Source organism: Pteropus medius, unplaced genomic scaffold (assembly GCF_902729225.1).
Source record: "Pteropus medius unplaced genomic scaffold, Ma_sr-lr_union100, whole genome shotgun sequence".
Lineage (NCBI taxonomy): Eukaryota > Metazoa > Chordata > Mammalia > Chiroptera > Pteropodidae > Pteropus > Pteropus medius.
The window spans coordinates 7207327-7234818 of NW_024354502.1; the positions used below are offsets into that span (position 1 = coordinate 7207327).

Here is a 27492-nt window from a genome sequence, read left to right on the forward strand (position 1 = left end):
CTCAGAGCCTCTCCGAGACAGGAGTGCCTTGTTCCACAGCCCGAAGGCTTTTTTTCCCTCCCAGGAGCCAGACATCCTTGCTCCACCCCCCACCGTCCTGTCTCTCCAGGCGATTTTTTTTTCTGTCCTGGCTCTGAAAGTGTTAACCCCAGAGCATCCCCCACTGCTCCCGCCAAAGGATCCTAAAAAAAAAAGGTGCAAAGTTTGATTCAGATAGGGAATGAATGATCAAAGCCAAGCCGATACTTCCTGTCGCCCAGAGGCTATATATAACGTGATGACTGCGCCCGCTGCGGAGACGCACCGGAGCGCTGGCCCTGCCGCCTGAGGTTTGCCGGGGACCACAATGAACAAGTTGCTGTGCTGCGCGCTCGTGGTAAGTCCCTGACCCAGGGGACGGGGCGCGACCCGGGCGACCGGGAGGCCCCGGCCTCGGACCTTCCCGCGGATTGACGGGGACAAAGCTCAAATGGCTCGCTCCCTGTCCCAGGAGAGATTTGGGGTCAAGTTGGAGACCTCTTTCAAGCTAACTGTATTTCTCCAAGTGTGTCAGTTGGAAGCTCCTGCTGGTTATTATGCAGAAGAGAGAGGAACCCTAGACCTTTAGTGTTTGAATGATTTTTATCCGTTTTTTGGACTTGCTCAGCTCAGACTATTAATGCCCTCATGCAGTTCTTTGCTTAGTTAACTTGGACATTATTATTATTAACAATAAAGTAGTCTTTTAGAATCAGAGTAAGTTGGGAGGAGGTGTCAAGTCTTTTTAAAACTTATAATTACAATAAACTTTGGATGCATTGATATGATAGGATGCAGCTTTAGGCTCCTTCCTCACTTAAACAAATATTATGAGAAATAATGAATAACTGGCACAAGAGAAAAGATCACACACACACACACCACACACACGCAACTGTGCAAGTTAATATTTTAATAAAATTTTATTACTAAAATGGCTTTTTCCACTTCTCACCTTCAATATATTGGTGGGCTAATGTAAATTATGTTCTAAAATATATTTAAATAATTGAATTCAGCACTACATAGGGCTAAAAGTTATTTTAACACACTATTTGAAAAGAAAAATCTCTGTGACTTGGTTTAACTTCCTTTTCTTCTTTAATTTAGATTTTTGAGCCATCAACTTAATGAGATTTAAAGATTATTCTATGACCAGTCACTTATTTCCTTTATGTCACTAAAGTGAGGAACAGATTGAGTTTGAGAATCGGATTGAGAATCAGACATTCACAAAGGATATAAAAGCCCATATTTAAACTATATATTGTTTTGAACACGTTAGAGTAAATGCTTGAATTTCCATGTTCAAATCACAGTGAATGGAAAGCTAGGAAGTCTTGAAATTTATTTCTAGAATATACGAACATATGTAAGTAAGTAAGTAAATAAATAAACAGCAAAGTCCCTGAAGAAAAGGTAGGTTGGACAGGAGTTCACATATAAGAAGGCTAATCTTTATCTAGTGATATATATATGTATATATGAGGGGATGTATTCTACCAATATGGATACTATGAAGAATTTTTAAAAACTAAACCTTTATTAAAACATAACACACATAAAGAATTGCACAATCATACTATCTAATAGAGTTTTTCAAAGTGAACACTTGTGAGCTAGTACCCAGATTAAGCAGTACTACATTACCAGCACCCTAGAAGCTTCTTGGCTTCCTCTCTGTCACTATTATGTTCAGAGTAATCAATATTCTTACTTATAATACCATAGATAAGTTTTGCTTCTATTTAAACATCATATAAATGGATTTTATGCGTTTTTTTTGTGTCTGGATAATTTCACTTTAAGTTCTTCATGAGATTATTTCCATTATTAGATGTGAAATAGTTCATCCATTTTCCTTGCTGTATAGTATTCCATTGTATGAGCACATCACAATTGGTTTAATCAATCTAATTTCTGGCTAATATAAATAATCCTGTTATTAATATGGGGATACTTTTATTTTTCCCAGTCTTTAGTATTTTGTCAAAGATTTATTTAATATACATATTGTCAGTGACTTTTAAATTTCAGAATTTCCACTAAATAATATATGTACCTAATAACAAGTGTTCTGAAATAATAAGTAGACAAATGTTTTGGTACATGGCCTATATAGGAAGATAGATATGTATGTAGATTTAGATCATACTAACTATAGATGGTACGGCATTATCAAAAGAGAAAACTTTGTGTCTTGAACATAGTAAATACTTTAAATAAGAAAGATTTCCCTTGCTATAGTTTCTGAGATTGACTTTACATTATAAATGATTGGGAACTGACACTTTGTACTTACACATAAAGAGCCTAAATGCCCTTTTGTAAATACTGAGGTCCAGTTCTAGGAACTGGAAGCATTACAGGTATTGAATACTTTGTACAGGGCATGCCTGCTGGGCATCAGGGACAGGGTGGAAAACAAGGTGGGAACCACTCCTATCCGATGAACCTCACAGCCTAATGGAGAAGCCAGATATTGGAGACATAATTGTATAGATAATGAGAGTAACAAAGGGGAAGTACTGGGTGACTCAGGAATATAAAAGACCCTGCCCTCTAGGACTTTATAAGGGAAACTTCAGTGCAGTGGTTATTCATTGGACCAAAATTCAAATATCAGTACCACCACATACTTGATAAATGATGACGAGCAAGTTATATGTCTTTTGAGTTTTAGTTTTTTCTTCTATAGTGATAAGTACACATGTTAGATGATCACATAAATTTCCTGCTTCATATTAACACCAGCTTCTAGCATTATGTTCACAAGTAACTGTAGGACCATCTAGAACCAAGTGGATTATGTAAACAAAATGTCGATGCTCTGAGTAGGGAGAGAGGACCACAAACTATTACTTTGAAGGAGGATTAGAATGTTTCGTTGTTGGAGGTAAAACCAAGGTGTCCTGAACCTAAGAAAGTGGGAGAAAATGAAATTCTGTGGCAAAGCAAAATTCTAGAATCTTTAATGAGAGCAGAGGGTAGACAAGCATTGAGGAGGTGTGGTCATTAAGACTAATGCCATGGTCTTTGTCTTTCTGGAATGATCACGAATGGAATTAATCAGAGACCCACTCTGCAAGGTGAGGTAGTGACATCACTAAGCCATTTCTTTCATGGTTGTCCAGAGGCCACCACCTGATACACTGGGAACATCCTGGCCTAGGTCTATAACTGTTGGCTGAAACTTTCCATCATAGAGTGCCAGAACCATCCACTGGGTTTCTCAATACCAAACTCTGAATTACTGTTATGATGATAGGACTTCAGTGGGGAGAAGCGGGAGGAAGGGGTAGGGTGTAATAGATGTTTATTGTCAGGACAACTGCCTGATGGATCTGTTGGTTCGCCTTTAAAATAACACTCTTTCAGATTTTGGTTGTCCTGTTGTTGTTTACTTTGGTTCCCTGCCGCACTCATAGTGGTTGCATGTGTGTATTTCTCTAGCCTATTTAATTTTTTATTCATTTATTTATTTAAAGGGAATGATCGCTGTGAAGTTTCTAGGAGAATCTGACATATACTCAGTCTAAAACAGTCCTGATCCCTGCCCCTAGCAACCTTCTTGGCCTCTGTCGCCTAGCAACCTTCAGTACACAATTCCTAATTTCAATCAGGTCTTTAATTTTCCTTCTTACATTTCAACCACAGTTGTCAAATTCCATCGGTTGGGAAGAAGGCATTCTGTGCCAGATATTTATCCACTTAGGTCTAGAAGGAGAGCTATGGCAGCGTCCATCAAAGGAGCACTAAACACACTCTCAAACATTCTAGCTCTCCTATCCACTAACTTGCCTGTTGGGTTTTAATCTAAGCAATGCTCACCTCCTCTGCTTGCATGTTCCCTTTTCTGTAAGCTTTCTGTGAAAAGTATTATTCCCATTAGCACCTTGTTAAACCAGTAGCATTTCCTTTAGCTTGAGTTTCTCCTTTGCAGCCCCTCCTCTCCCACCCACCCCCGCCCTCCCCCAAAAAAAGAGGACTGGGAAGTAGACTGAAGAGAAACAGTAATCTTATAAAAATTTATGTTTGCATTATTCAAGGCCTTAACTAATGATGCTTGGCCGCCCCTTATGTTGCTTCTATAGAGCAGAGACGCCAAAATTATCAGTGCGTCTGTGTGTTTTACCCTGTAGGGCAGCAGTTCTCAATCAAACTTCTTCCATGAACTTTTAAAGTAAATCCTTTGTAACAACTCCCTTACTTTCCTGTGCATATATTTTACCTATATATTTACTTTTAAAACGTCAACACTTCAGCATAACTATACTATGAAAGAGAAAGAAATGGAAAGTAATTTATAATAAAATAAGCTTCACTAGAAGACATAACGAAGTAGTGATATAGCTGCTTTATGTACAATAGCCATAAACAGGTATTAGGAATAAAGCATCATTGGGGCTCAAAACCATGATCAGTGTTGGCTTTGGTGCTGAGCTTTTCTGAAATGGTGAACAAATCTTACTAAAGTTTTAAACAAAACAAAGTACAACCTTCTATCAAATTTTATGTTGTTGAATTTTGAAAAATTAAGTATGTATAAAAAGCATGTGAAAAACACTTGGCGTCTACATAAAATGGAATTAGAATCTAGGCTCAGATAATGATAAGTTTTTTACTTAGATCACTTATGTCAGTTGACATTTGAAAGTGTGAGGGCCATGAGCTTCTTCTCGATCATTCAGGATACCTAGCAGCTCACTGTCATCATGACAACAGAAATCCCCCACAAATTTCCAGAATTTCTAGAGGATAGCATCACCCCTGTGGTAAACAACAAATGAGCTCTTTGTAAATATAGATTTCCATCATCTTCACATTTGTACCCTCCAAGCCTCCACAGTGCCTGACGGTAAATGTACGTTTGCCGAGTCAAAGGAGCTATGGCGAGATTTGCTGGCGTGTTGTGAATTCTACCAGCAATTTCCATGGATGCTCTAACAGAACTTAACTTACTGCCAGAGATTTAACATTCTAACGTTGGCTTTGATCTCTTTCAAGAAGAAATAGAACACCTACCCACTTGACCAATATTTACACATTCTTTTGTATATTTTTGTTCCGAGGTTCATGATTCCATTCTTAAGCAAGCCACAACAATGAACTAGAGTCACGTACTGCCCCTTAGAGGTGCTACCTAAGCCCAGCTGAATGCACATCTGACCTTCCCATCAAGTGTTCATTTTCGGTTTGATGCATTCTTTGTGTAATATGTATCAATGGAGATGTCCAGTTGGCATTGGGATTCAAAAAAGTTTGGAGCTCAGGAGAAGCCTGGGCTGGGTCATCAGCATAGAGCGGGTTTCTGAAGCCACAGGGAAGGATGACTTCACATGGCAAAGCACATTTCTGATACCGATAGTCTGGTAAACAAAATGCAAATATGAACAATAATAGCAGCCATGTTTAGAAAAGAAAACAAAAATCAAAATAAAACTAGCAACCCACAATAGCAGGAACTAGTGAATCGGAAATCCTAGCAACATCTGTAAACTATCTATGCAAGAAGAAAGAGTGAGGTATGGCCAACTTGAAATAGATTCAAGGACAGTATTTTTATGTGACATGTAATTAGTTTTTGGAACTCACTACCACAGAATATTTTGGGGTAACTAGCATAGAATGTCTAAAAAAAGAATTCTTTTAGACAGTTGTAAGGGATAAGAATAGTGTGACAACACATTAGGTAAGAAGCTGCGTGGTACCCGCTCCCTCTCACATTTACCTGGCTTCTCTAAATTAATGTTCCAGAGGCCAGAAGAGTCTACAGACACACTAAAATGGTTTCTACCAACTACAAGGTGACATAACTTCCCAGGTGCTTGGGTAGATTTTTTTCACCCCAATTTCACAGAAGCACCTGGCTCAGCCTGTCCATAAACGGATAGAAGATATGGAAGGAAATGCAACGTCATTCCTGAAGCTCTTCCAAAAAAAATCATGTGCTTCTAATGGGATTGATTTATTACTTTCTTACTGTGATTTAAAAAAATATTTGCCTAAAATTATGGTTTTAATACTGTGAAAACATTGTTTAATTTCCTTGAAGCATTCTCTATGAAAATAAAAACAACAGCCTCAGGATTTTCACTTCAATTTAGTCTGTACCTTGGAAGCATTTTCTACAAGTCCCTCTTAAATAATCAACTCTAAAGTAGAAGAATAAATGTCAAGATGAATTTAGATTTAAAACAAGACAGTAATTCATCTAAGCTTTGTGACTGCCTCTGGTAAATCGATTTTCTTCTCAGGTCTTTGATCCCCAAACCTCAATTCCCTTGCCACATGGTGATGTTACTTTCTTGTTCTTAAGTGGGCATGCCATGGCGGGTAGTCACGTCCCAGGCCTGTAGCTTCCTTGGCAAAGGTCGGTCTTTACCTTAAGTGAACCTGTCCACTGCTCTTATGCATCTTGTAAGACTTTCTTTTATTCTTAGAAAATATAGATATCAGGACCCTATTCTTTAGAAAGTTCACCCTACTATCAATTGGCGCCAACACCACCACCAAAAAATAAAATGTGATTCAGGAATTCAGTTGTGGAACGTAGGTAGTGACAATAAGACCCCTGCAACAGCAGATATGAGGCCAGAGATCTAATTTGTCAGTTTTGCCGTAGACTCTAACGTCTATTCATTGACTCCAGCCACCTGGGTCTTAATTGACTCATCTCTAAAAGGCGGGCGTTAGACCGGGTGTCGTGAGGAAGGTCTGCTTCGATTTTAAGCTTTTGTCATTACAAAAACAAATTTAAAAAAAAAATCGATCATACTGTATACTATTTAATACTCCAACATGCAAAAAATTAGGCTTTTAAAATAAATATTTAAATGTTTAAATATTTATTTAAATTTAATATTAATATTAAAGTCTTAGAATAAATATTTAAATCAAACCTACTTAGGCCTAGAGAAATGCTTTTTTGTTTTAATCTATTTTTTGCAGTTGTCAAAGTTTCTTCTGCCCAACTGGTTTCACGCAAAAGAAATTCCATTTTAAAAAAAACAACATTCTGTTTAAGCCAATGACATCACAAGAGGAAGCAGCTTTCCAAACGTCACCTACTTTTAAGTAGTGAGAACTGTGTTAGGATCAGAGATTTTTTTTTTCTACACCAAAAACTATCTTCCCATTCTGAAACAAATCCTCAGCTTTAGTTAATATGCGTAGATGTCATTAATATGCCTATGTTTTATATTCCATTTCGTTAAAGGCCAGGTCTAAGACCTTCCCAGGACTTATCTCAGGACTTCCTAAAGAGGTATAATCACGGTCACTAGCAATCTCCTTATTCTCGTTGAGCAGAATTTTCTTTGAATTTGTATTCACAAGGAAGTGCTTGACAATCGGCATACCTCTCTTTCAAATAAATGTCAAAGCTTCAGGCGGAATAAGCACAGCAATGAGTAGGTCGGCATGACCATTAAACACCTCATTTGAACACTCTGCTAGTGATAGACAGAACCCTCTGCTCCACACAGTTTCCTTTCTCTCTTTTTAATACCAAGTAAAAAGAGAAAAATCAACTAGACAGTGCTCAAAGAAATGTCAAATAAAAAGTATGGTGTTTATTGAATGATGACGTAGTTGTTAGAGCTGTTTGTAAACTGTTTGAAGTTCTCTTCTCTTTCAGAAACTTGGTAAGAATGGACTTCCTAGCCTCCTGAGGAAGAGGGGTGGGGTGGTGAGAATAGTTCTGATCAATAAGTCGCTTCCAAATTAGAGCACTTAATTGCCAATATATGACCACCGACATTTTTTTTCTCTTTCCCTCCTGTTTAACAAGTCATCTATGGTCCAGATATTAGCTGCTGTATCATCCTAGGTCATGGAGAGAGGACAATGCTAACAGCCTTCAGTGGACCCACTAGGAATGTAACATGGGTGAAAAATAAACCTTTGTTATTTTTAAGCCATCGAGATTTTAAAGTTGTTGGTTAGTACAGCATAAAACCCAGCCAGTCCTGACTGATAGAGTAGCCAAACCCCAGTCATATCTCTGATCACTGAGAGGCAGTAACTGCAAAGAACACTTAAAAATCACAAGTGACTACAATCTTTGGCTTTAGAATACTGACCTAAACTCTTTTTTCGTCAAAGGTATTGTTAGAAGGATTCATGAGCACGGACCTCTTCTGACGCTGAAAATTCAAAATTTAGGGAACAGATTACTTAAGAGATTAGCTGGGCTACAGATGAGAAGGTGAACAGACACTGAACAGGAAACTCTAAATCAAACACTTGTTCCTTGAGAGTGAGCAAACAGGAGCCGTGCTTTTTCTTTTTATCTCTTCCAACTGAACCTGTTGTGGAAGTTCACTCATCTTCATCTTTCATCAGAACAACTTCTAACTATTTAAGCTAAGCTAAAGGGACGAAACCATGAAAGAGAAAGACACTATTCTTAGAATATGTATCATATATGAAAGCCACACACAACATTTCACTTAATTTTCACAAAAATCTTACCATGCAGAGATTAGTGTCTATTTTACAGATGAGAATACTGAGATAAGTAATTTTTCCTAAGGTTACATAGCTGAGAACTTTTTTTCTGTCCTATAGGAGCTTAGATCTAGTAACTGAGTCCTGTGAAAAATACTCATAAATCAGAGCTAAGCCTGTGTGGGTGTCTTCAACCCAGAGTCCTCTTTGCTGATTGGGTTAAGAATGCCCCAGGAAGGGACTCAGGAATGCCAAGTCCTTGTACAAATCATCCTTTTTCAGCTCCAGGGGGTCACCATTTTTTGTTTGTTTGTTTTGTTTTGAACTTAGATGCCTGAGCCCCATTATTGGTCATGAGTTCTAAGCCCAAATGCCTTAAGGAACAAAGCAGAGACAAACGCTTATGTTTTTAGTACCTTATTAGAAAGTGCAATTCTAGGGAAGCAAGAGTGAGGGAAAGAATAAGGCAGAAAAAGAGTGGAAATTCAAGGGGGTGCATTACTGAGAAGCTGCTGCTTCGTGTAAAGGGTGGCTGATTGTTCAATCTCACAGGATCTCTTCCAGAGAGGTTGTATGAACTAACGGCATTTTAGGACAGGAGAGGGAGAAGAATTTATTCATCAAGATTGACAGATGATAGACAGACAGACAGGCAGACAATGAAAGAATATCCAGCCTATAGAAAAGTTTTCTAAGAGTTTATTTGAGCCAAGATTTTGAGGTCACAGTGGAAGCAAAATCTCAAAAGACTGAGAAAATGCTCCAGAAAATGGCAGTTTCGCATTTCCTTTTATGCATTAAGAATCAAAGGAGAAAACACAAGAAAGATACATGAAATCCATTGGTGGGCGATTACGGAGGTGGAGGCAGGAGAGAAAACAAAGTGGAGGAAGGGTGATCTCTAGGACCGGATAAAAAGCAAAATGGAGAAACTCATCTTTTACGTTGGTGGGTACAGGATAGCTAATTAACATTTCCGGCACATAGTGATGGTATGTGGGGAACAAGATAACAATGAGGCATTCCGTAGTCTTATGCTATGGTATCTGCAGTTGTGCCTTCAAGGGATTTAGAAAAGAGACGTTTCAAAAGTATGTTATCCTAGATGCATAAGAACAGTGGGCAGGGCTCACTTAAGGTAAAGATTGACTTTTGCTAAGGAAGCTGTAGGCCTGGGACGTGACTACCCGCCATGGCCTGCTCACTTAGGAATTTATGATCAGACCATCCTGTGTGGTTACTTTTGGTCACTCGGTTTGTCAGGCCTGACATGTGCCCCCCACCGAACTTGTCAGGGCTATTACATAGCCCCCTTTTTTGTTCACGATAGATAGATGGATGGATAGACAGACAAAAAAATAGATCCTATTGAATTTTACAGGTGCTGTAGTTGATTATTTATATGCCTACCTCCTTCAAGAGACTGCAAGTCTCCGGAGGGAAGAGTCAATTGTTAAAGGCTCAGATTCAAACAGGAGTGATTTTAATCCCAGCTTGAATGTGTACTAGCCCTGTATGTAGCCTTTGACAAGTCACTCAGCTCCTCTGAGAATCGGTTTATTCTTCTACAAAATGGGGATTATCCTATCTCCTCAAAGGTGGTTGGAGGGGATGGATGATAATAGCATGTGAAGAAAGGGTTTGGAATAAAGCCTCCTATATAATAATATAATATACCAAGCTATTATTATTTACCATACTACCGGGGCTTCTAATACGGTGTTTCACATGTTGTAGGCACACAGTAAATATCTACATGTTTAATTCAGATGCTGTTTTATTCCATTTCTACTCCTAGTTTCTATTCCACTTCATAACCACCATAGCTTTCCTTTTTTAACTTTCTCTCACCAGTTTCCCTTAACCATACATTCACTGGGCTTCAATCCAGGTAATTAGCAACCAAAAGAGATTCATAAGATGATGTACTATCTTCAAAGGAATGTACTATAGAAATAAAATGGAATTTTAAAATTGATGTTCAAAACTATCAACATACTAAATGTGCTGCCAATTCTGAACCTAAAATTCCAGGGACTATAGACGGAAAAATTTGAAGTAATGATATCACCTTTGTGCTTGTCAAGTGGGCCCAAATGGACATAATTATAAGGAAAATAGCAACCATCCCTGCTGTTGAGTTGGAAATTTTCATAACTGGTGTTATATCTCAAATCTGGTGACTAACAAAAGCCTGAGAGAAGAAATATTAAGATCTAGGAGCCAAAATATATGAGATTTCAACATACCTTTCTTGGAAGGTTTTAAGTGTTTACTTGTATTACAAGTTCTTTTTCTGAGAGATTTTTTTTTCCCCTTTATTTATTAATCTGTCAAGTGTTAATTGTCTGTAACGCTCCTCTGAAGAACCAAAAGCATCATAAACAAATCTGTCCTGACAATTCTGGTTGATTCCAAACATAAACTAACTACTGCTAATTAATTTATAAGCCTTCAAACAACTAAAGGAAAATTCTGAAGGGGAAAAAAAAATCACATTTAAAGTTAAGTTTTGCTTGGAGACAGTTCTTCAGCCCCAAGGGAAGCAAAATAGTGTAGAATTTGGCCCAGTGATTCATCTAATAAATCATAATTGCTTGTGTTTTCTTTCCCCCGTTTGCCTAGCAAAAGCTACTGGCAACAAATCACTTTGGTATAGATGAACAGATTTAATTCATTTGCTCTCATTTCCTACCTAAAGACATAATCTTCAGCCAAACAACTGGCTATTGTGAAAATTATTAAGCAGCAGTCGACACGCAGGTGGGGAACTGGAGGCTTCGGATAAACCTCTCAAGTGAGCAACCTGCTTTTTTCACACATTCACCTTTAAAATGGAAGCTAAATACAAATGGAACAGTACATGCGAAATGAAAGACACTTTAAAAAAAAAAAACTTCCTTTAGGCGGATTCTGTCTTCACTACCATTTTGCACGTGAGAGAACTGCAGATTTTGTGCTTGTTCTTGCAAATTTATCCTTTACATGGTGGATATTTATCTGCATCTATATAATCATCAATAATCCTAATTACACACAGTAGTTATTTGCTATATGTATCTGAACTGAATAAAATTAAATTAGATGTAATGAATACTTGCTATGTGTAAGATACTATGCTGTCCATTTAAGGAAAATGGAGACTAATACTTTTTTTACTTTTTTTATCTGGGACCTCTGAACAAACCCATGGAACTTCCTTGATACATTTGACCTAGACCAAGAGATGAATACTAGTTGAGCAGACACTGAAACTGATTTTTCAAACATGCCAGAGACACGTTTTCTGGAGACAATGAAGAACGGGGTTGATCATCAACTTATGGCACATTTTAGGCGTATTACATCCTACTGGACAAGAAACTTTAAAATATCTCCAGAAATAAATTTGATTCAAAATGTCTCCCATTTCCCATGTGCTGTGTAATTAGCATATGTAACGATGCCTCCTACTTGCCTGGAACCTCATTCTTTACCAAGTTTATTTGTATCCCTTTACTCATTTGAAATTAACAATTGCACAGGGAAAAGTAAAATAAGAATTATTCTCCTTTTAGGGTTAAGATAGTGGCCCAGGATAACTAACCAGGTGGCCTGAGCTGGGACCCCTGGCATGCATATTCTCAATGTAGGCTCCCAGCTGAAAGTGCTGTTGTTGATTTTCATCGATCTAATTAATTGCCATGCTGTACACTTCTTAGAACTGATTATCCATTATCCAGTCAGCATTCATTTTGAAAGTCTCTGTGATCTCTCTACTTTTTTTAGCCTTCTCTTTTTTTCATTCCATTTTACAAATGCTTATGAGTCTCAAGGGTTCAAGGGTTAATATTTGTGTCTTTTTTTTTTTTTTTTTTTGCGTGTATACAGTATCCTTGGGTAATGCCATCTGATCTCTCTGCTTCTAGACCCATTTACGTGTTTATAACCCTGATGGCTGTATCCTTATCTGTATTTCTGTCCTGAATTCCCACTACATATATCCAATCGTTTACTAGATATCATCGTTTGATTCTCATGGATAGAAGATGTTCCAAACTAAATTCATTGCCTTTCTCCATAACTCTTCTTCTGTCAGTAATTAATGGCGACACCACGTAACTAATTGTTAGAATTCATGGGCATGTTCTTCAATTGTTCTTTCTATACCCACTTCCCACGCAATCAGCCAACGTATCATATCTATCGCTCTCTCTCCTCCATTACGAGTGTCTCACTTCAGCCCCTTCTCATTTCTGATCTGTTTCTCTGTTGTCTTTTCTTGATTCTCTTTCCCCTCTCTTCTGCGACCAGTTGTTTTGTGGTGATTTATGAGTATTTTACATCAGGCTGGGCTTTTAGATGAATGTTCCTATGAAACTTATTCAATTCCATTGCTTAGCAGTGTTTCCAGGGCATAGTAACTGTTTCAATAAGTGTTTACTGAATGAATGAATAGATGAATTACTTAAGAAATGGAGGAAAATGAAAAGGAGCTACTACACTATAAGACTAAGAAAAGCAAACAAACTAACCTCCACGGGAAAATAGATTCTTTTGATAAGCTTTATAATTCATACTACAAGAAAACTCATCATGATATGTATGTCCTGAATGTTCCTTTCTTGGCCAAGACGAACTATAAAATGGCATGGCTTCCAAACTGACCAGAAGTTTACCTAACTCTGGATAGTCCTCAAATAGTTCTCTGTGGCAAAGACCATGACGAAGGATCACAAAAGGAACTCCCAAACAAAGTAGTTATTTCAAGCATTGTGTGGGCTCTTTTTAATGAATTTTCCATAAACAGAAACCCAGCGGGTCACTCATCGTTCTGCATACCAAAGAGCAAGCTCAGTAGAATGGGACTGGCTGCACTGCCTAATGCAAGAATAAACTCGCTGGAGGAGGTGTATTCTTCCTTTGTCTTCTAAGAAGTTTTCGCCAATAGAATGCTATAGTCAGATCACTTGTCATCTGAGAAATGTCCATCTCAGTAGCTTTGGACAAGAGCTAGTCTTAGCAAAAGAAGGAAAAGTCAGTGTCCGTTCATCTGGACTGTGGGAAGGCTTTGGCTGATCTTTTAACTCTATGCTCTTGAGTCTGAATGAAAAATTAGCACTTCAGGGCTTACTTTTGTACTCTGCATGAAGGCTATGGCATAAGCGAGAGCATTTGGTAAATGTTGAAGGATTTGCGCAAAAACCAGTATTCTATGGCACAGGCTCTGGGTTTGAATTCTGCTCCACTAATTATTGTGACCTAGGATGGTTAATTACTCATTCCGAGACTCGTTTTTGTAGCTGGTAGAGACTTGACGATGATAATAAAACATCCTAAAGTATGTACAAGCCAATGTCTACAGATTAATTTTAGTTCACTGCCTTGCACAGTATAGAGATTTAATGTGTGTGTGTTACAATGAACTACACGAAACAAAATTCGTATTGCCATCTTCGTATTGCCCGTTTTTGCTGCCTGCACATAGCATGATCATGTCATCCTACTTTGTAAATATGGAGAATTTTCATTAGAAATTTTATGTGGTTGAGATTAAGAATTAGGTGATCAACTGAAAAATCAGTTAAAGCTTTTAATAATAAAAAATTATACACATACATCTTAAATATTTTCTTTTGACTGAAAACATTTAAATAAGCATTTATTCACCTGTGTGTTGAGATCTGGTCCAGGCTTTTCTTGGAATCTGTGTTTGCTAACTAGAGTCCTATGCTGCCTTTCTTACAAAAGCCTTACCTATAATGTATTGCCCATTCATTTAGGTTTCAGAACTTAAAGACATTTCTGAAACAAATTGATTATGTAATCCTTCTAGATGTTTACCTCGTTTTGTTTTTATAACTGACTCAACTACTCCAAATTTACAGTAGATTTTTGTTGGAGCGTATCCTTGCCAAGTCATCCCCAGAGCATTCCATTTACTTTTTATACAAAAATAATTCTTTTTTCACACTCGTGCTTATTGGTTTACATACTAGTCAATCAAATTACCTAACAATAGAACTAAAGCATGTATAGATACATATATACGATGAGCATAAGCAGATTCAGCACCAGACAAACAACTCACTTTTGTTAAGCATGCGACTCCACTGGTAAGAGCAGACAGGAGGTGGCATAATAGAGGAGAAGGCAGAGCTGAGAATTCAGGATGCCGGCGCATCCTCAGTTTTACTGAGGAAATGGAAGGCATGGGCGAATCTGAAAAGTGGAGAATGGTTAAGAGAGTTCTGCAGTGAAAAGGGGTTTCGTAAATAAAGCAGTAGAGCAAGATGCAGGAAGGGGGTTAGAACAAGGTGTGTTTCCAAGTTCATTGGCTAATTAAGCTCTGTCACACCACAGCATATGACAATACCAGAGCTAGAAAATGCTTTGGAGAACAACTAAATTCAACCTACCCACCACCTTCACCCACTACCATCATCTGCTAACCTTTGATAGATGAGGAAAGATATTTGGGTTTGAAACCGAAATTTCTTTAACATTGTCCAAATTAAAAATGGAAGGTGAGAAGAAGAACACAGCTGTTGGAGATGGAGCCTTTCAAGATAAGAGGCATGGTGGGCTTGGGACTACTTCCTGGACTGGTGAGAAGCACTAGATTGGAGTTTGTTCGGATTCCCTTTAGCACAAGTAGTCTGCACCAAAGATGAACAGATAGGGAATGGGAGGAGGAAGAAAGAAAAAATGGAGAGAAAATTCCATCGAATTTTTTTAAAAGTCAAGCATGAAACACCAAAAAACAGAGTGGCCTCTTCTTCAAAAAAGTACTTCATGCTTCTGCAAACACACCTATGCTCACATCTTAGCTTTTGCAGATGCTCATCAGTGGTTATGCATTTTACACAGGAAAAAATTTTTTGAACTCTTATTAGATTTTAACTATTATCAACTGGCAAAGGAAATAGAGCCAACGTTAAGATGACCTGTTTCCCCGTGGCATCTTTTTCATTGCTTTTCCAGGAAATGCAAAGGAAGTAAGAGAGGGGACCGATGAAGAGTTCTATTAACCTTGTCCATCCTCTGTACAATGACTAGTTTCAGAAATTCTATGTGGGAATTGGGGCTAACCAGAGATGGAGACCTAAACATCCAGTTTTGGCCACACGGAGTTCTGCCTTTTACCAAAGTGGAAAATTTTCAAATAAAACAGAGAGGCCCAATGGAACTTGCTGAAAACAAGTCTGCAGTTCCTCAAGGCTTTCTGATTTTTAAAAATATATACGATAATTCCATGCAGTGGCCTTGGAGAAATTACCTTCACAAACATAACTGCTCTCTAATCTTTAAGCCAACCTTGTCTGTTTATTTTCCTCCATGGATTTCTTTTACCTCAACTTCTCTGTATTTTGAAGAAACGGCAATAAAGTTCTAAAGCATGGCCATGTCTAATAGCCTAGAAAAATACAAATCGATTCAGCATTCTTGGTCTGATCTTATATTTGAGTGGCTCCTTCTAGTCAGGAACACAGACACCGTCTGTGGGGTTTTCCATCCCATCAGCATCAGTTCTTGGTAAGGAAGAAGAGAGTCAGCACTGATGAATGAGAAGGCTTAACTGAACCAAAGCGAAATGGGAAAGGGGGAATGATGGGAAGTCGGGCAGAGCTGGGGATGGACAGGGTGGGGCTCACTCAGCAGTAGCATGCAAGACAAAGACTTCCCTCTGGACCTTTGGGCTAGGCCTCTTGAAGGTATCAAAACCTTCAAAGTTGAACAGCAAGAGAAAAGAGCATTTCTTATTGATTTCCTTGTCTTTTCAAGTCGCACCAGGAAAACTTCATTTCCTAGCATTGAGGATTTTAGAACTATCTAAATATTTCTAAATATTTAGATCCACCACACAGGGGGCTTTAAATGATGTAGCATAATACATTCAAATGACCAAGAAGCAACTTCGTCTTGCTATGTTTCCTTCAAAACGCCAATTGTTATTTGTAATCATTTATTTCTTCGCTTCTCTGCTGCCTGTTGCCTCACTAGACTGTAAGCCCCTTGCAGGAAAGAACCATCTTTGTTTGTGCACCACTCTATGCTGAGTCCCTTCTGTGATGCCTGGTCTATAGCAGGTACTCGATAAATGTATGTTGAATGAATAGATTCCACTTATTTCTGAAAAATCTTGAGTAAAACAGAACTTTCACCTAATCCTGGCCCACTTCCTTCCCCTAATGTCAACCGACTTTGACTGAGCCAATAAGAAACCCCAGGAAGACACGAGAACATATTTCCCCCAGAAATCCTCAGGTTATGGGGGTGTCTTGAAAAGACCACCAAAGCACTGTATTCTATGTTTTGTTGATTAGGACTCCTTTACATCGTGGCACTCTGAAAATTGCTCTTGGTTAAAAGGTCCAGGGCCCTACGTGAGATATTTGGTTCATTTTCTTCTGGTTCATCAGGTCATATAGCAGGCCCAGTTAGCCCTGACATTTGTTTTCCAATAAGAAGTGAATAAAATTACTTAGATTAAAATGTCCAAGTACTTCTGAAAAAAAGCCATTCTTTACTTTTGTCACTCCTAATTCCCAAGGCTGTGCTGTTTCCTTAGCTTGGTATGCATTTCCCAGGTCAAGGGGTTTCTGTGAAATTTCCTGAATTCTGCAGACTTTGGAAACATTTATTGTGTTTGGCTTGACACCTCTCTGAAGCCTGAAAATAGTCAGTGTTGATCTCTTTACCAAAAACAAATAATAAAAACCAAATAAACCACCTCCTGCACACACACAAAAAACACTGTTTCTTCTGAGTGTGTCTTTCCTGTGATTAGTGTGAAAAGCTACTTCAATGCTCCCTAGAAGACCCTTTGAGATCTAGAATACGAGATGGAATACCCAGGTTAAGTTGCCCACCCAAGCAGGACCCTTGCCTGCAAAACCCTCTTTCTTTTGCTTCATAGAATTCTTCCTGCAATGTGTGTGGAAACTCCAAAAACTCTGCCTGCTCCCTGAAGTTTTTCCCAGTTATCCTGAAGAGAGGTGGTCATTTAATATTCTAGACATCGTTGACCTATGAGAGTCAAGACTGGGTCACTTGATGTTCGGGAGGAAACATCGGTCTTAAAATTCTAGGACTCTTTCCAGCGGATTGCAAGCTCATGGGGACAGGGATTGTGTCCCACTCACCAGCATATCCCTGGTATAGTCCTGGTCAGCATTCAACACACATCTGTGAAATGAATGAAGGATCAGGGTGACTGCTGATGTAACCATACGATCTTCACACATCGCCAGCTCTTTGCTTCACTGTGTGTTTGGAACCATTACATCTTAGAATGATTGAACTAACAGAGAGATGTCATCTAGTCCTAAACATGGCTCCTGTGTCCTCCCCGTTTAAATATTGTACTCTCTCCACCTTCACCTCCATGTTTCCAATTTCTTTCTCTGCCTCTTTTTTTTTTTTTAACACCACTTCTAACATAATTTATCTGTAGTTTGTTACTTATTTTCTTACTCCCCCAATTGGATTTAAACTATGAGAATCAAGGGTTTCTTGCCTGTTTTATTCACTGCTTTATCCCAATGGCCCAGAACAGAGCTCGGCACATATAAAGGCTCAATAACTATTTGTTGAGTGAATAAAAGAATAACTATTGAATATGGACTCCATACATCAGAATCACTGCAAGAGTTTTTCTTAAATCCCAGCCCCAATTCCATACCTGCGAAATCAGAATGTTTAGGGATGTGGATACCAGGCATCTACATTTTTATCAAGGAATCTGATATAGTTGTTCTGAAAACCACTTGTTCACACAATTCAATCATCTAGAGATAAATGAAGTCCAGGGAGATCACGTGGATCATTTAGTGGTACATCTAACTGTAGTAAGTTTTATTCTAATGAGCTTTTTACCCCTGTCATCTATAGGCTGAATTTACTTGATAGGTGTGCCGCCATCATTATCTTGGTCTTTGAGATTAAGCTAACAGAGGCAAGAATTACGGCCCCTGAACTTACTTAGTGGTGCAGCTCAGTAGGCAGGAAGGTCATGAGGCTTCAGATAGTAAAAGACTCTAATGATGCCTTTGCACAGAAGAACCGCCCTATTTCCATGCTAACATGCCTCTATTTCCCTTTCTTCTAGTTCTTGGACATCTCTATTAAATGGACCACCCAGGAAACATTTCCTCCAAAGTACCTACATTATGACCCAGAAACCTCTCGTCAGCTAATGTGTGACAAATGTCCTCCTGGCACCTACCTAAAACAACACTGTACGGCAAGGCGGAAGACCATGTGTGCCCCTTGTCCCGACAAGTACTACACGGACACCTGGCACACCAGCGACGAGTGTCTGTACTGCAACTTAGTGTGCAAGGAGCTGCAGTACGTGAAGCGGGAGTGCAACCGCACCCAGAACCTCGTGTGCGCATGTGAGGAAGGGCGCTACCTCGAGGTGGAGTTCTGCCTGAAGCACAGGAGCTGTCCCCCTGGATCCGGAGTGCTGCAAGCCGGTACGTGTCAGCTTTCAACTCGCGGCCAAATCAATTAGCATTGTACAAAGTCGCACAGTAGGGAAAGTTCCAGGGAACACTTTTGTCTGATGACATTATAGGATAGCAAATTGCAAAGGTAATGGAACCTGCCAGGTATGTACTATGTTTCTGGATTGCTGCCAAAGGACCATTTCTCAGAGGAATCCTCTGCCACTACAGGGTAATTTAGTGACAAATCTCAAATGCAACAAATTGCTCTCTAATGAGATACATGATGGATTGCTTTTTCAAAGAGACACACTCTGAGTTGCACTGTTTATGGTCGATATGTACCTCTATGTTTCACTTCAGCATGGACAGCTTCAAACTGCAGTGCTTTTTGACAAACATCAGAAATCTTAATTGATACCAAGAGAGTAATTATGCTCATATTAACGAGGCTCTGGAGTGCTAACAATGAGCAGTTATAATTAATTATGCAAAAAATGAGAATGGTTAGGGGAAATGCACTTCATTATAAAAAATGAAGCTAGTTCTTCCCTTGGCATGGGAGTTGAGTGTCTGGGAGGATAAAGACTATAGCGGTATCTCATCAGTGAGCTTATTCTTTATCTTAGGCAAAACAGATTGTCAAGCTAAGAGTAAGTACTTGTCTACAACCAAGCACTTTTTCTTTTTGCATTTTGAACAGCATAGGATAAGGCCACTGTGCACTGAATCTTTGAGAGCTGCAACCCACTTTTTTTTCTGCCACATTCATGAAGCTTCAGTGTAGTCTGCATCCTCTCATAGTCTCATAGCTTGGGAAAATTAAGAGTAATTCACTTACTTTTGAGGAGAAAGTAGTAGTCGGTATAGATTCTGATTACTCAGTTTGTAGCAGTGTTATTCAACCTCTGCACCACTGACATTTTGGGCTGGATATTTCTTTTTCTGAGGCGGCTGTGCTGTGCACTGCGGAGCGTTTAGCAGCATCCCTGGTCTCTAGCCACTAGATGCTAATAGCATCCCTCCCCCAGTTGTGACAACCAAAAATGTCTCCAGACATTATCAGTTGCCCCTGATGGCAAAATCACCCCTGGCAGACAACATTGGTTTAGCAAGTGCAGATTATTTGTAACTATTTTAACTTTCAGAAGTTATGATATAGAGTCTAAATTATTGATGATAAATTATAAAAGGAAACATTAAAAAATTGAAATATATTATTTCCTAAGTTGTGGACCTTATAAAACTAATCACAGAAGGTGCAAATTGCATGAGTTCCTTAAAATGCCTCTAGCATGAGTATTTGAGGGAGAAATTGGTGATACTTCCCAGTTCTTATTGGATATTTTGGGACTCAAAAGCACAGCCAAGTTGTGTGTGGGGCGGGGTAGGGGGGAAGCCCATCCAATAAAAACAAATTAATTTAATTCAGTAAGTTGTATACGTAGAAAAATTAATTAAAGGACTATGCAGCTTGGAAACTAGAAAGCTTTGAAAAATAATGGAAATAGCAAGGATTTTTCTCACATAAGCATGGAAATGTCTTTGTAGAATGCAGTAACTGGCAGCCAGAGGACTTAGGACAAAGATAAACATTTTATTTTGTGGGGTTTATTTACTTCTTTCTCCCTAAAAACCCAGACAAGTTCCTCATGGAAGAGGTTTCTAGCCCAAAGAGAAGGAAGGACTATGCGAGTTTGTTTTAAAAATTATTTAATGACCATTCCTTTTCATTGTTGTTTTGAAGTTGGATTGTCTCTTCCCCATATTTGATTTACTTCACTCTATTCATTGGTCCTGTAACTCCTATGTAATTACTTATGGCTAGCATGGTGAAATTTTCAACTATAAAACAGAATTCCTCTCATCATTATGATATTTTACCTTTTGCCTGCAAGATTATACTTTTTATATTTTCACTGATATTAATAAGGCAAAATCATCTACTTAGATGAATGTCTTTCTTTATAAAAAGTTCTTTCGATTATAAAAGAGGCAAGTCCTATTCAGGAAGGTCACTATTTAAAACCTCCAAATTATTAAGAAACTTTAGTTCTATCATTCTTGGATTTCTTGTTAAAAGATTGTAAAGGCTAAACTACCTGAAAGAATGTCTCACACCAATGACCTCATCAGAACGCATGAGAGGACCCAAGCCTTCAATATGCATCTGAAGAATGACAAGATTCTTCTCTGTGCACTTGGCTCTCCAGAACACGTGGCGGTTGGCAAAGGGAGACTTGGAACCAGATGTCCAAGCCTGCTTATTTCCAGAATATTAGCAATGAAAGAGCACCATGGAATCCCTTCACTTATGACATTATAAGAACTGGAGTGGAGTTGGATTCCATTTAAGGAGAGGAGTATAATAAGAAAGTTCTTTTTTAAAAAATAGACCTCTCTGTAAGTTGGTTCCTAAGATGTCACTGCAACACCGGGCATGGTATTTAATATACAAAGGTTTCATGCTGTGGTTTCCCACCTCCTCTTTTTTTCTGCCAGCCCTTCACCATTTTTACTGGTCCATGTATCACTAATCCCTTTAGTAGAAGCAGGAGATAAAACTAGAACTAAACCATTTTGCTCTTTTTTTTTCTTCTGGTTTTGATACAGTGAAGTGGGAGGTTTGAATTCTTAATAATTGAAGTTTATTAACTTCTTGTAGCTTTCATTATTTGTTCTTTTTGTATTTGTTATCTTTCATTAGCCAGAATTGTCCTGTAAAAGCTGCATTTGAATATTGAAGTCTAAATCTGTTCAACTAGCTTACACTAGATGGAGGTATTTTCATATGCAAATACACTATAATGTATGATTTATCCGTGAATAATAGAGTCAAGGCTTTGAAGGTATTTATTTTTAATAACATCTTTAGTTGTTGACTGGTTCAAGTTTGCCTACCAACGATTTCTCCAGATTTGTCAAGTATCTTTCCACCATGAAATAAAATGCCCTTGCAGTCACCCTTCCCTGATACTTTAACGACCATACTCTTTTAAAACTCAACAGTTTAAGTTAACGGTATATCATCTTCCATTTACTGTGCAGCTTAACTGCAGGGTTACACTTTTGAGCCAGCAGCCAACTTTACTGCCACCTTCAAAAGTTTATTATAATGTTGTAAATTTTTACTTCTCAAGGTTAGCATACCTATGAGTGCTTCAAAATTAGGATTCAGGAAAGAAAGAACTTTGGCAGGCACTGAGTGGAAATTAACGACATGCATTCAGCGGGTACTGATTTCGAAGAGAAATATTATAGCAGTTACATAACAGTCATCTTCATGACTTTCCAGGATAATTGTGTGAAGAATATGGTGGACAACAAGACCTACTGACAGGCACAGAAAGGACTAATGAACAGCCTACCCTTCTATCCTTCCCTCTCATTTTTCACAAGTGTCTCGTGGGTAACAGACTCGTGTTCGTATTACAAGGAAGGGAGACTGCCTAAGGGGCTAACTCTAGAAGTTTTGTTCTCTCTGTCTAATGAAGTGAAAAATAAGAATGCCTAAAGTTTTGTACAACATTAATAGTAAAACACGGTAGTAAAAACCAAGTGAAAAGTCTTTCCAAAACTATTAAAAGGGTATCTGCTGTGAAAGTATTTTGAGAAGAATGTGCTAAATTGTTTGGTATTTTCTGTAGGAACCCCAGAGCGAAATACGGTTTGCAAAAGATGTCCAGATGGGTTCTTCTCGAATGAGACGTCATCTAAAGCACCCTGCAGAAAACACACAAACTGCAGTGCCTTAGGTCTCCTTCTAAGTCAGAAAGGAAATGCAACGCATGACAACATATGTTCTGGAAACCGTGAGTCGACTCACAAATGTGGAATAGGTAATTATAAATCAGCCTCTGCATCACCTCTGAGTTGATTACAAGATCTTCTGGCCACCTTCTTAGTCAAACTTATATTTTCCCTTTCCTGAATTGTAACCAGCTAAGGGTATTCTCTGTGCATCACTGCTAAAGCCACAACTCAAAAAGTCCTCATTGTCTCACAGATCATGCTCCAAACCCCGACTTTCTTCCTTTCACACTTGACTCAGATCTTACCCGTGGGGAAAAGAGTGGTGTAAAGGTTATGTCTGAGGCCACATGATCAGAGTCCAAATTGCAGAATTTTTTGTTATGCATTTTTATCACTTTTAAGAATACCTGTATTATTACCCAAAGTATAAATTGGCAACTAAGAAGCACGATGACATAAAATGATGACAAATTAGAAATGTAAAACCGGCTTTGTTACCTATGGTATTGCTGCATTTGTTACATGGAAGTTCCAAGTTCCTCGTACTGTCTTAAACTCTTTATTCAGAAAGTCACTAGCTCCAAGCGCAAATTATCTGAATGCATACCATGTTGCTGATGACACTAATCTGGTCAGTGTCCTTACTCTGTCATCCCTACCTCTAGACTAATCTCACACTTTCTACCAAGGACTCATTACACCAAGGATAATCTGTCTTTTAGCTTTTAGCCAAACAACATCATGAACTAGCTTGATTGTCCCCAAACATCTATTTATTTGACACGGAAGTGCATGAAGCATAGGAAAGTGGGTAGAGAAATTTAAGTTTTGATCCAGTTCCAACATTTTTTCACTGTGTAACTGAAATTTTAGACAAGTCATTTAGCCTTTCTGCTTTCTTATCTTAAAAAAAATGGAATAAGGGAAAGAATAGTAAGAAGAATGACTTCTAACTTAAAAATTCTCTTTATTTAATTCATTGAGCACTTCCTATATGCCCGGTACTTTGCTATGTGGGCAGAGCCAGGATTCAAACCCAGGCCTGATGAATCCAAAGACAAATTCTTAATCCATGGAATATCCTGACCCTACCTGGACACTTAGGCCATTGTACCATTGTTTTGTGTGACTCTCTTCTCATTTAATATATGCTTCTACGTCTATATATATTCTTATTCCTAAAGGCAAACTATGTGTTTGTGTATGTATAGAAGATAATACACTATTCCAGATTACTTTCAAACTCCTTTGAAAGCAATGATTATATTTGTTTTGTTTTGATACTGATTTTGAAGTATCTTGCGGGCACTAGGTAAACCTCAACAGAACGTTAATATTTACATTAAATCACAGATTTTTTGCTGCAATTTTATAGCAATATTAATTCTTATTAAACATTTATTAAACTTTCTCCCCCTAAATGCCCTAAAAGAACATTAAAAAGGACATCAGCCCAGTTAGGTTGGTAATGTGCCACGAAAACCAGCCAACAGAAGGTTGATTTTATTCAAACTTCGCATTCTGGCATATTATGTCTTGGAAAATCCAATAGTGTTGCTTTTTTAATTTTGATTTTTGTCCAATAGATTTCCAAGAATCCAATTGTTGAGTAAATTTTCTTGGTTTTCTCATCTTCCTTTAGATGTCACCCTGTGTGAGGAGGCATTGTTCAGATTTGCCATTCCTACCAAGTTTACCCCTAACTGGCTCAGTGTCCTGGTAGAAAATCTGCCTGGCACCAAAGTAAATGCAGAGAGCGTAGAGAGGATAAAACGGCGACACGACTCACAAGAACAAACTTTCCAGCTGCTGAAGTTATGGAAACATCAAAACAAAGACCAAGATATGGTCAAGAAGATTATCCAAGGTATGGTAACCGGAAATGAACAAGTCGATCAGAAATCAAAGACACCCATTTCTCATAAAGCAGGAACAGCCTTCCTGTTTGGTTATGTGGGCAATGTTTCCCTTTGGGAATTATTGTTGGACTGAAAGAGTTTCCACAATGTGACAGGGTAGACCCTGTTCCAGATCAGCCATGCGGGGTTTGATTCTCAACTCCTCCACATCCCACCTCCTTTTCTTTTTAAAGTGTATGAAGAAGACACAATCCATGTCAAGGGCAGGGCTAGACCTCAGGAAATCTGCCTCTATATCCCTTAACAGTTTTATTAGCATCCTCACTGACCTTCCTAGAAGTTCTTTAACCACTTTGAATCTTTCTCTGCATTTCTTCCAAGAAGCTATGCTGTATTTATTTGGTAATGCTCTCCAGAGAGCTTCTAAGTGTCTTAGAGATACTTCTCATTAATCTTCAGAACATAACCTATTTTAAAATTACCATTTTAATAGCATATGTTGTAAGGATTAATGAGATAGGGATTGTAAAGTGTTTGAGCTTCTTGGAGGAAAGGGCTAGTTAAAACCAAGTACTCTCCGGTTTTAGAGTTTTATAAAGATTCTTCTTTAGAGACTATGTGCATGTGCTATGATGGGAGAGAATCCAAAGGGAAAAGTGAGTTTCATATAGTGTGGACCGTAAGCTTTAGGTTATACAGGGGAAAGAGTTCTGACTTCGATTAGCAATAGGAGGACATGTCAGAAAAAAAATAAGGGAGCTTTTTTGTAATGCAGACAATGTCAGTGAGACATCCAGTCTTCTCGTCACTGCAGTTAAATGACTGAAGAGTCCTACGCTACCGTAAAAGCCTCACCCATCTGCAGTTGAGGCAACAGATGTTAGGAGACTAACACCTTTGACGGCTGAATGCTTTCACTAGTGCAAAAATGTAAACTTTTCTTCTGTTTTTGGCAAACAGAATGTATTCTTTGAAAGTATAATTAGCCTTGAAGCAAAAAGGAAAGGAAGTAGAGGTTCAGAGACTGTTAGAATAGGAAGGGACCAAATTCCTATTTTATAAATGAGGACATTTCAGCCCAGAAAGATGAATTGACTTGCCTTAGGGCTCACAGATATTAAATGACTCATGTCGTTAATAGAAACATTAGTTACTTTCTCTTATGTTTATGTCCTAGCTCATTACTGAAATATTCTCTAGGCTGTGTATATCATCCTATTCTTTGGCCTCAATTTATTGGGTTTTTAGATCTTCTCTGTGGTGGTAATCCTCTGGTGCCATTTATTAAAGACTATTTGAAGCAACTAACTCTTTTCAAACAGTGCATTTATCAGATATCAACTAGTGAAAGTTTATATTACAAAATAACTAATTTGAATACTTTGTTTTTCTGAAATGTTATAGTTTTTACTTCTCAAATTTTTTTTTTTTTGAAAACTGAGAATGATGTGTCTGTAATTTTCTACTGGTAATTTTCAAAATTAGGGCTTCTCACAATGCTTTGTTGGATGCCTAGAATATATAGCATATTATCTTTTGATAACACAAAGTAATATTTATCTCAGTTCTTAGAAATAACTAGCATCACTTCAGCCCTCATTAAAAAAAAATAAAAGAAAAGGATATCCTTAATGTTATGAAACTTAGAAAACCTTGGCCTCAGGGTAGTTTTGTGCTGGCATTAGAAGAATGTACGTGATGTGAACGTGTCTATGTTTTTGCTCTATGCAGATATTGACCTCTGTGAAAATAGCGTGCAGAGACACATCGGGCACACTAACCTCACCTTCGAACAGCTCCGCAGCTTGATGGAAAGCTTGCCAGGGAAGAAAGTTACAACAGAAGACATCGAGAAAACAACGAAGACATGCAAATCAAGTGAGCAGGTCCTGAAGCTGCTCAGCCTGTGGAGAATGAAAAACGGCGACCAGGACACTCTGAAGGGCCTAATGCACGCACTGAAGCACCTGAAAACATACCACTTTCCCAAAACTGTCACTCAGAGTCTGAAGAAGACCATCAGGTTCCTTCACAGCTTCACGATGTACAGATTGTATCAGAAGCTATTTTTAGAAATGATAGGGAACCAGGTCCAATCCGTAAAAGTAAGCTGCTTATAACCGGAAATGGTCATCAGGCTGTTTCCTCATAATGGACCAGACCCAATGGATGAGTAAACTGTTTCTCAGGCACTTGAGGGGGTAAAATGATTTCTTTCTCATCACCAAAGACTGGATTTGGCTCCAGGGCATTAAAAAAACAACAACAACAACAACAAAAAGCAAAAAACAAACAAACAAAAAAACTATGGTATGGAGAAAGAACTAACTTCTCCCCAAAAAGTTCGTTAAACCCCGAATAGTTTATCCAACCAACAGATCTGGTCCAACATCTACTGACTATATTTTCTCTTATTACTGTTTGCAGTAATTCAACTGGAAATAAGAAACTAGACTCCATTGTGCCTTACTAAATATGGGAATGTCTAACTTAAATAGCTTTGAGATTTCAGCTGTCTAGAGGCTTTTATTAGAAAGCCATTATTTTCCTGTAAAAGTACTAATATATCTGTAACACTATTACAGTATTTGCTATTTATATTCCTTCAGATATAAGGTTTGTACATATTATCTCCTAAAGGGAAATTGTGTAAGACTTAATTTTAGAAAGAATATATATATTCTGTTTTATTATTATGACAAATGAAAGAGATAAAATATATTTTTAATGCAAAGTTTGTAGCGTTTCCTAATCGGTACTGCCATTCTTCCTATGTTTTTGTAATATAATTTTACCTATATAAGCTATAATATCATTTTATAGAAAATGCATTATTTAGTCAATTGTTTAATGTTGGAAACTGTATAAAATATAAATTATCTGAATATTAGATGTGCTGAGAAATTGAATGTACCTTATTTAAAAGATTTTATGTTTTTACTATATAAACAACATCATTAAAGTTTTCTAATTATTTTTCA

General features: G+C 38.1%; 1 protein-coding gene across 1 annotated transcript; it reads left to right on the forward strand.

Moving 5' to 3' along the window:
- TNFRSF11B (TNF receptor superfamily member 11b) lies at nt 1-27492 on the forward strand. Its single transcript, XM_039853589.1, has 5 exons — nt 1-376; nt 18560-18929; nt 22547-22738; nt 24295-24519; nt 26243-27492. Exons 1-5 carry the CDS (start codon nt 347-349, stop codon nt 26629-26631), a joined length of 1206 nt encoding a protein of 401 aa, XP_039709523.1. The 5' UTR covers nt 1-346; the 3' UTR covers nt 26632-27492.

Excerpts from the sequence above, each read along its gene's own strand:
- TNFRSF11B (XM_039853589.1), top strand. The coding sequence starts at position 347 with ATGAACAAGTTGCTGTGCTGCGCGCTCGTG. Across the intron at positions 18,930-22,546 it reads ATCCGGAGTGCTGCAAGCCG|GAACCCCAGAGCGAAATACG; the intron begins GTACGTGTCAGC and ends TATTTTCTGTAG. Across the intron at positions 22,739-24,294 it reads GACTCACAAATGTGGAATAG|ATGTCACCCTGTGTGAGGAG; the intron begins GTAATTATAAAT and ends ATCTTCCTTTAG.